The sequence below is a fragment of the Cydia fagiglandana genome, chromosome 13 (assembly GCF_963556715.1).
Source record: "Cydia fagiglandana chromosome 13, ilCydFagi1.1, whole genome shotgun sequence".
Classification (NCBI taxonomy): domain Eukaryota; kingdom Metazoa; phylum Arthropoda; class Insecta; order Lepidoptera; family Tortricidae; genus Cydia; species Cydia fagiglandana.
This window is the reverse complement of record NC_085944.1, coordinates 2,047,931-2,057,986: the sequence shown is the minus strand read 5'-3', so window position 1 is coordinate 2,057,986 and position 10,056 is coordinate 2,047,931. Positions and strand designations below refer to the sequence as shown.

At 36.3% G+C, this 10,056-nt stretch overlaps 1 protein-coding gene across 1 annotated transcript in view; it reads left to right on the top strand.

Moving 5' to 3' along the window:
* The first annotated feature begins 294 nt into the window (after nt 1-294).
* LOC134669977 (cell adhesion molecule DSCAML1) overlaps nt 295-10,056 on the top strand; it is a 57,526-nt gene continuing 47,764 nt past the window's right edge. Inside the window, exons 1-2 of the mRNA XM_063527622.1 lie at nt 295-519; nt 602-756. Of these exons, the coding sequence (XP_063383692.1) occupies nt 471-519; nt 602-756 (204 nt within the window). The 5' untranslated portion in view covers nt 295-470. The remainder of the gene's footprint in view (nt 520-601; nt 757-10,056) is intronic.

Below are 10,056 nucleotides of genomic sequence, written 5' to 3'. Positions count from 1 at the left end.
TATATTTTTGTCTATGCGCTGTCAAACCACGGACTACAATTTTGACAGTTGTCATCCGTTATCAAAAATGTTTTCATTCAACAATTATTCAAAAAAACTATGTCACTTTTACCTATCGCTTAATTTATTTCTTATCAAATAAGATTCATAAATTAAATTGTTGTGTTACAAAAACAGTGATTAAATTAACATGCCTCAATAACACACTAGATGGCGCTAAAATAAAAAATTCAAACTGTCAGATAAAATTTGTCTATGCTTTGAGATTATTTATTTTTTAGTCTATGACTTTCATCAATGAAGTGAAGACGTTTGTTGTGAGATTAGTTTCCTATTTTTTCGCCTTCCGTCGTTTAATTAAATTCTGTGTGATGTAAATAATTAGATAGTACAAAAAATATTTTTTACTTTCCAATAGGTAGAGCCTGAAATTTTGTTTTTACTAGGTACATAGATGTAGGCACAGTAGAATGTTTCTCGAACGCATACTGTTTCCTCTGTTCTGTCTCGGAATAGAAGGTAAATATTGAAATTATGTTAGGCATTAACAGTAGGGTATTATTGTTGTTGTTGTTAATATTCTTAGTGTTGTTCTGTGAAGTGTCTCGTGGAGCGGCGAGCGAGGAGTTGGCGCTGCGCGAGGTGGCGGTGGACAAGGGGACGAACGTGACGATTCCGTGCGGCGGGCTGCTGACTCTGGCGCCGCAGAACGTGCAGTGGGTGCACAAGGGCAACCGCACGCACCATGAGGTCCTGGTGAGTACAGCTTGTTATGTAAGATTCCAATTGGATGTTTTGGAACAGCTTGTTTTTCTTTATAAATTAAGATCAAGTACCATAAATATGGCCCTTGATTAAGACCTTTGAACTTTACCAACAGCCAGTAATTTTTAGACAAGCTGTTCTATAATAGACAAGATTTTTCAGGTATAATAGTGCAATTAAAGTTACCCAGTATTTACTACCAACACATACTATTATTTACCTTAATTTTATTGACTTAAAAACAAAGACCGTAAAACCTGATTAACAAGTAAACATGAAGCAATAAAAACCTAACCAGTTTTAAAACAACAAAAAGTGCATAAATGCCAAGATGTCATTTGATTCCATATTTACACTAAGTCCAAATTGTTGGTTCAGTTTGCAAAAAAAAAAACAATAGGTTGAACCCTATTCACAAATAATCAACAGTCCACTTTTTAACTATAGTAAGTACCATTTATAAGTTTTATTAATTGACAATTAACAACCTTATTGCAAAGTCATAAAGTACACCAGTGGTCAGTTAAAAGTTTTGCTTTTAATAGAAAATATGGTATACCTTACTCATCTTCTGTTTATTTACTAGCACTATTTGGGTAACCACTCAACACTTGAACAAACTTAAGAACTTAATTTATTAATGGTTTGCCAGAAGACATGCAGGTTTATTTATGGTTTATGAATGAAATGTATTTATTTATGTTGTTTGTAGTGTAATGCTAATGACATTATATTAATCAATATCCAACTTTATGAAAAACAGCTTATATGAATATTATTTCTACTACCTACTTTGACTTATTTTAAATAAATAAATATATGTATAAGTAGGTATTAAGATTTTGCCATTTGACCTTCTAACCCCGAGATAACTCAATATCTTTTCCTTCACCAAAAAGTGGCTAGTAAATGATATTTCGTAAGCCAAATTTTACCTTCTAAGTCAGCGGTCGGCAACCTTTTAGCAGCCAAGGCCCCAAGGGCCACATAGTAGCTAAGGAAGATGATGCGGGCCGCACTTTGGTAATATTTGTGACTTTAGCAGACATTGTCTTTCGTCAGTATTATACGTACAAAATAGCCAGGGAGGCTCGTGGGCCGCAAGCGAGAGGTCGGCGCCCAAGTAGCACAGATTAGCTGTATAGCAGCCGCATAATGAAGTACGAATACGCTTGAAGCTGGAATAAAAAAGCTGCATAAGAGCTGTATAAGCCTCTTTTCAGCTTTTATAACTCTTAAATGGGCACAAATTATGCAGCCTTAAGTTCACATAGCTGTTTAAGAGCATTGTAGCAGCAATTTAATGGAATTATAAGGGGTAACAGGAGTTATAAGAGGTGTATATTGACTGGGTAAGAGACCACCAGTTACCCTTTATTCAGTTAATATGTCACATGTGCGCCCTAATACCGGGAAAGATTGACGTTGGGCTGAATAAAAGATAATTATTAACATACTTTTACACCTCTGCCTTAAAAAACATATTTATATTGAAGCAAAAACCTTTAGCGCAACAACACCATAAGTCATTTTGTTAAAGTGTTTAGTTAAATGTTAGTACATGATCTTTTATATATTAATGTGAGAAAGATGTTTGGGAATGCAAGTTTATTGACATTATATATATACATTATCTAAGAAAATTTCAATGCGCCACGAGAATAATCAGGATTTATTTAAATTAATGATATAAATAAGCTATTGTGTAAAAACTACTTTAGTGGTTTGGACGGAATTATGAGATAAAAAGTTAAACTAGTGATTTAGGTTAAGAACTCATGCACAAAACGTTATTGTTGCCCTTAAAAGTTGGAAAAGTAATTTAAATTTTGTAGGTTATATACAATAAAATGGCGGTCAATGTTAAAAAGCAACGTGAACCGTTAAAATTCTAATATGCAGCATACGACTGTTATGTATCTGATTAAGATACTTAAATGAACCACTATAAAGTCCAAGTCGTTCTTTCGATACACTAGTGAACCTCTAAACAGTTATAAGGCATCTTGTGAACGTTTAAATAGCCGCTATACACACAGTCTCAATGGTAGTATAATAGGCTGCTTAGCGGTAAACATGTTCAGCGCTAAGCCGTATTATGCGCCACATGTGTTCGATTATACGTCTATTGGTTTCATAACAGTTCACTCGTTCTCCCTTATAATAAGTCAGCAAAATAAAAGCTGCTTTAGCGGTAAACATCTTCAGTGATAAGCAGTATTATGCGCCACATGTGTTTCATTTATAGGTCTATTGGCTTCATATTAGTTCACTCGTGCTCCCTTAAAAGTCAGCGTAATAAAAGCTGCTTAGCGGTAAACATGTTCAGCGATAAGCTGTATTATGCGCCACGTATGTTCCATTATACGTCTATTGGCTTCATAATAGTTCATTCGTGCTTCCTTAAAAAGTCAGCGTAATAAAAGCTGCTTAGCGGTAAACACGTTCAGCGATAAGCTGTATTATGCGCCACAGGTGTTCCATTATGCGTCTATTGGCTTCATATTAGTTCACTCGTGGTCCCTTAAAAGTCAGCGTAATAAAAGCTGCTTAGCGGTAAACATGTTAAGCGAAAAGCTGTATAATGTGCCACATGTTTTCCATTATACATCTATTAGCTTCATAATAGTTCACTTGTGCTCCCTTAATAAGTCAACGTAATAAAAGTCCACAATTACCTCCTTATACAGCACATGGTGTAATTTTATCCACTAAACAGACCTTATAACGGTTAAAGCATTTGATAACCCTTAAAGCTGTACAGGTTCGTAGCAAATATACCTTTATATCACTCTTTGCGTATTAATGGTAGTTTTCAGAGCCGTAATGCAGCTTTTAATCAGCCCTAAGCTATATAAATATCACTGAAATCTATTATACAGCTGTAGGACCACGAGTGTGCTGTTATAAGTGTCTTAATACGCACAGAGCGTTAGATAGAACTAAAAGTGAGTAGTTATAGAGCTATCTGTGCTACTTGGGCGGGCCGCTGGTTGCCGACCGCTGTTCTAAGTAGGTACCTACTCTAACCCAGAGGGAATATTACACAATAGGATTTTTCTTGCCATCTCAAAATGTTTTCCTTCATCAAAAAGTGAATGGAAAATGATATTAACATAAGTACCAAGGAACTTAACAAACCGTTCTCGAACCTGTGACCCCCTGTTTGACAGAAGCATGTCTTGCTAATTACTGACAGTCAGAAATTTGATTACTATAGTCTGTATCATTAGGTATTTAAATAAAAGTAAACAAACAATTTTTTAATTTTTGGGTAGACCTGTGCGCGATAGCATTTTATTTTAATTTTAATGTAATTGTTGTTGACATGTAATTTTAAGTTTATTTTTAATTTTTAATTTTAATTTTAATATGATAATATTTTTAATTGTAATTATTTTTATTTTAATATTTTTGTATGGGTATATTTTTTGCCTGAAATAAAATTTGATTGAATGATTGATTGATAGACCCGTCTGTAAATGTGAGTTAACACCCGTTTATGGCACGGCAATAGTTTTAAACTGTACACGCAGTACGACGAAGACATAAAAACAATAGCTTCCATCAAACGCCTACGCGGTCGAAATTACCCAATCGAGGGCAGCTTACAGTGTCGTAAAGCGAATTGGCCGATGTCTTCATTTGGACGTCGCCCATTACTGGGGTGACATTGATTGCTTGGACAGTGCGGGCGATGTCACACGGACGCACTATGCTCCGGATCTTTAGGTATTTAAATAAAAGTAAACAAATGTACCCTCAAATGGCTCCTTAAGCCAGTTGAGGGTAGATGAAAACATTACACGATCAAATAATGTAGGTTAAAGTCAGGTCGTTCAGTGACTGATCCAGGCGGTTTTGTAATTGGTCGGTTAACCAATAAATGTTATAAGTGTTATAACTACCCGACGAATATGTAGTTGTACAAGTTGTTTGTTTACTTTATAGACTAACTGGAATCTGTTTACAATTAACTTTTCCAGTGCTGTGAGTATTTTTTTCAAATAGTTTCCTCGTACGAGAATTTAAATGCTATTTAGATCTTATAGGGTAAGGTGGGGTAAGACTAACATATTTTGCTCGGGGCAAGACCATATGATTGTATGAGGTTCCCATACAAGTGGTACTCTTACCCCACCTTACTTTAGCTACTCTGATTATACACGTATATGTCTCTCTCGGTCCTACTTCACTTTGCACTCGTCCTATTAGTTACGATTCTCTAGTTAGTTAAATCGTTGTCCTAATTATCTAAGACGCGTTGCGAAAATATGTCCATCTAAATCCTCTGCGTGTAAACAATGATCTATAAAAACGACCATAAAATCTAGTTGCAGTTTGTTTGATCTTTTTTTAGTGGTAATGGAAACAATCGGACGGCAATAAACGGTACGGCGGGCATTTAATTCATTTCCATCAATGAACATAAATTTTGTTCAGTGTCAATTGTTGCTGCGAGAATAAATATTGCGTTACGAGCCGCAACATGATTGGAAACAAAAATCTACCTAACTGTCATTAGCGTTATTACAAAAAATTAAGGGCATGGAAGGGAACTTCGCCACGATAGCGCGGTTGCGCGCTAAATTTTTAAAACTTTCCTGTATTTCAACAAAGGAAACGCCCTTTATATGTTTTTATATTAAAATTTCATGTACCATCGCCCACCGTTTTAACTGTACATCGGTGGACCTTAGGTGGTGGTTGAGACGCAGAATATTTCATCTTTTTTCCTTAATTTGGTTACAACATAGTTTTACTTTTATTTCCTCTGGCTATACGTGTTATAGCTAGCCCAACTATAGGCATACTTTACCTAGATTTTGCTACAATACCGTATTGTTTGTTTTGGCACGCTCATGCAATGGACCTAATAGATCGGACTGTTTGGTCCAACTTTATTGGCAATGGACCTAACATTTCAGTTAAACAGCACACCGTTGTATGTATGTACGACAAATACATGTCTTAAAACTAGGTAAATTTGCTTATTACTAACTACCTTTAGTCTCCGCCTGTGACTTTATCCACATAGAAACTTAAACTGTCTAAGAAATGAAACTGTCCACATGAATACTCAGGAATATCATAAAATGTCCCATACCGCACTTTCCACTTCCTTCCTTTCATAGAAATTCCCAGAAATCAAAAACGTATCCGGACTGAGAAGACTTCTACTTATTAGATTGAGAAGTACAGCCTAAAGTTTAATTGTTTGCTCCTGTTAAAAGCCCCACTCGGTATAAACAAGTGGCGGGCGTATATGATATAGATAGAACTCGATTTCTGGTTTGCCTAATTTTTTAACAGTTGAGGATTTTTCTACAGCTCGTAAAATTAAAGCTAAAAGCCAAATAAGCTTCGCCATGTCTACGCATCTGATTGAAACGGCCAAGCCACATGTTTTGACTAAGGTGTAGAGTTTCTGAAGTAGGGCTTGTTGAGTTAGAAGCTTGGCTCTATAAGAGATCTGATAACTTTTTGACAGTGCGAGCCTTATGGTTTCGTCTTGGCAACATTTTACATGAAAATGTTTTTGGTGGGATATCTTTGACGCGCCACCCACTGGTAGGAAGACACCTTTCCGCTCAGATCAAACATAATTTCTCAACCTTCAATCCCGAAACCAATTGTCGCATCAATTTTGATTGTACCGAACTGTATGACCGTTTCTCGGCTGTATTCCAATGGAATAAGATTTATAAATGGTCAAACTGTGTCGTCGGAGACAGGAGAACTCCGTCGTGGCCTTGCTGAATCTGGTAGGAACTAGTATTCATCTTGGATAATCAGCCCGGTGAGACGTACTCATACTGGCCAGTCATTGGACATGCACTTTTGCATTTTACTTGCAATGTACAGTCGCCATCAGATATAGGTATCGGAGCGTCCGAGGTGCTTAAAAATATCTGAACACGCACTCTAGCGTCTTGAAAATAAAGGCGTGTTCAGATATTTGTGAGGACCTTGGCCGCTCAGATATGTCTTCTCTAAATTTTTGCAAGCTTAATTAGATTAGACCAATAGGATTACGAGATTGCATTCTCTACTAATAACACCGTCGTATCAAAATAATATGAAAACCATGTCAAATTGTAAAACAGAATGGTCCCTGGATTGCGCAGTACAGAATAATTATTTTACTATTGTACGAATAACTTAAGAACAAGAGAAGTATTTATACCTATTATATTTATATATTATTTATACCTAATATATACGTCCTTACAAAGGCCGCAAGCCGCGGATCATTAATATGTATTACGATTCACGCCGACTCAGACTTCGCCTGCCTAATTTATATTAATGAGGAAAAATAAAATAATGCTAATGCATTATTATAAATTGTGTTTAATTTCGCGCCTAAGTAAAATAATAATCAGTCATCGACAGAGAATTCTTTGATACTATTTCTACTCGTTGACTTTATTGGTTAAATTAAGACTTTGTTAGCCAAACTATAATGGCATACTTTTCACTGTGGGCTCCCGACTCAACTGTAATGACTTCATTAAAAAACACTTTTGTGAACTATAATTGATTTGCCGGCGATCTTTAGTTTTATCCTTTTATTTCCCGAGATAGATATTTTGTTTAATTATTTAGATTGTATAGCTCACTGCTTCGTTCATTCCTACTGAACCAATTTCTAAAGGGAGCGATTGGGTCTTTGTCCGACACGTAATAATTTAGTAGTTACCTATAATCCACCAGCGCTTTCATTGGTTCCGTCGTTCGTGTACTTAGACCGCTAATCGGTTTCCACGATTTAGGTGTTATTCAAGTGGAATATTAGATGAATGGCATAGATTAGGTAGAATTGCAAGATCAAAGAAACCTTCAAACTAGCTAGGGCACAGAATAAATAATAGCACTAGGTACAGAAGACTCACTCTGTAACAAAACGCGTCTGATACGATCAGGACAGATATGGCCGATAGGTGGCGACAGCGCCACGCGCGGCTTATGGCTAGCCACCAAAATGGGTGTGGAATGGAACGAATGTACTTTTAGCTGCCTGTTGCAAAGCGACGAAATCGCGGAGTGAGCCACGCCCGGCTAGGGAAGGAATAGACACGTATCGTTACTTCTAGACTCCATTTTCGTTACTTCTAATACTCTCTTTTTCGAGACACCTTCGTCGTTTTCGCGGTATTTATTTTGCTATTTAGAGGGCTTCCTAAACTTTTTAATTTTATCATATTGGAATCCCGATTTCCACAGCAGTTTATTTTGCTTCATGAAACTCCATCAGTGTAACATTTTATGCAAACACCTGAATCAGGTCAAACGCCTACCATTAAGTTTTGTGAGGGGTAATCACGCCTAATACCTATTACCGGGGTTGGCGCTTATGCTCTTTTTATTATTCTTTGATAATGATTTACCCATTTTAATATTGAGAAGGGTGTAAGCGCCGGTGAAGGTATGGTCGTTTTTTGGTTATTGCGTCGAATATAAGCAAATTCGGTTAAAGCCAGAGCTTAAAGTAGATAAAATCAGGGTTTATCAATTTGTCATTCTTAGGTCAAATGGTTTGGCGTTGAAAGCAGTAGGAAAACAACAGTTTTATTTCAAGGAAAAACAGGATGTGTTAAAAAATTATATATGTATATAATTATATGGGTATAAAAATACTTTAGCGAGGACAACTTTGAGAAAATACATTTTTTCTGCCTCAATAGACAAGTCAGTATCACGGGAACATAGTCCCCTATATGCAACAACTGTAACTGGAACTTGTCTGTTTGTTTTCGCTCAGGAGCGACACGATCTAGATAAACAGTAACTCCAAAAGCAGACGGACGTATCTACACACTATACTACTAATGTACGGCGTTTTGCGACTGTCGAGATTGAACGACGAATGAGTGCAATTTGCAGCTAGGACAATGACCGAAGAGTTGAAGTAGAAGCGGTCAGTCCTGAAAATAACTGACCGTTTTAACTAGTTTGACACATTGATGCAAGTTTCGGAAAGTTTCAAAAAAGTTGGAAATGTTCTCTGAAATTTCAGGAAACGGATTTTTTCGATTTCCATACAAAATTACACAATTGAAAACTATTACCCGACGTCACATGTAGCTCACGCAAAAGCTCGCTCTAACTGTGCTTAATTAATAAGCTATGAATAAGCTCTGATGTTTTTTTCTTTGCACTAGGTAACTAAGTTACACATTCCAATATGATTTGCTTGCTACAAAAAATCTAGTAAATCAACGACTTTTGACAACATCTGAAAACTTGAAAGTGAAACAAAAACTTCACTTCTTCATAGTGTGCGACAATATCCACATTGCTGACTCGCTTAAAACTGCACCGTTTAAAAATGTGGAAAAATGCGAAGTCAGTCGTAATAGGAGGATTGCGACCGACTTATCTCGACTATTCATCTGCCGGAGCTTTCATTTTGGGACTAACGCTTTTGAAATGGAGGAACGTGTCTCTTTCATGAAGATTCTGTCTGTTGGGTAATCTATTTTAAGTCTGATTTAAACTTTCACGATAATTGCACAAACACAGATGGTACATTGCGTTGGTATCGCCTAGACATTTCGAATGCGATATTAAGTTTTTGGTCGCAGAATGTCACATTCCCTAAACTCTGGAAGATATAGTTTTAATATTATCCTGTGTCGCAACAAAACTAAGACCAAATTTAAAAGTGGAAAAATTACTGTCTTGGGTGAGACTTGAACTCACGGCCTCTGGATGGATGGATGGAGTTCAAGTCTCACCCAAGACAGTAATTTTTCCACTTTTAAATTTATTCTAAGCTTAATAGCATCGTTCGCAGACGTTTCTGCTTGTTAAAAATTAAAAACTAAGACCAGAAAAGAAGAAAATCTAGTTTTTAGAAGGTAAAGACTCTTATTTTTAATATTTTACTTTTGCCCATCAGAAAGTACTTTTGCACGTCAGAAAGCCAATCTAGCTCTGGCCTCTGTAATCCCAAAGGGTATTATGTCCCCAAGTTGTGTTGATTGCCCTTTACTTCAGCCGATAGGAATATAGATATAGGTGAATTTTTTAATCAAGTGATAATGTACATCCTATTTCACAACTTTGCTAGAAAACGATGACTTAAAATATATGTTAGGAGATTTCTTGACTTATTAAAAATTTATGTTTCTCTTTTTATCGTAAAGTGTGCTGGTAAAATTTGAAACATTAATTGCTGCTCCTAATAAGCTCCATTCAACCGCTACGTTGTCATTGTGTGTCGGCGGTTTGATTGTCACGCTTCTGATGTATTATGATCGCTACCGCGAGTGGGTGTTGAATTTT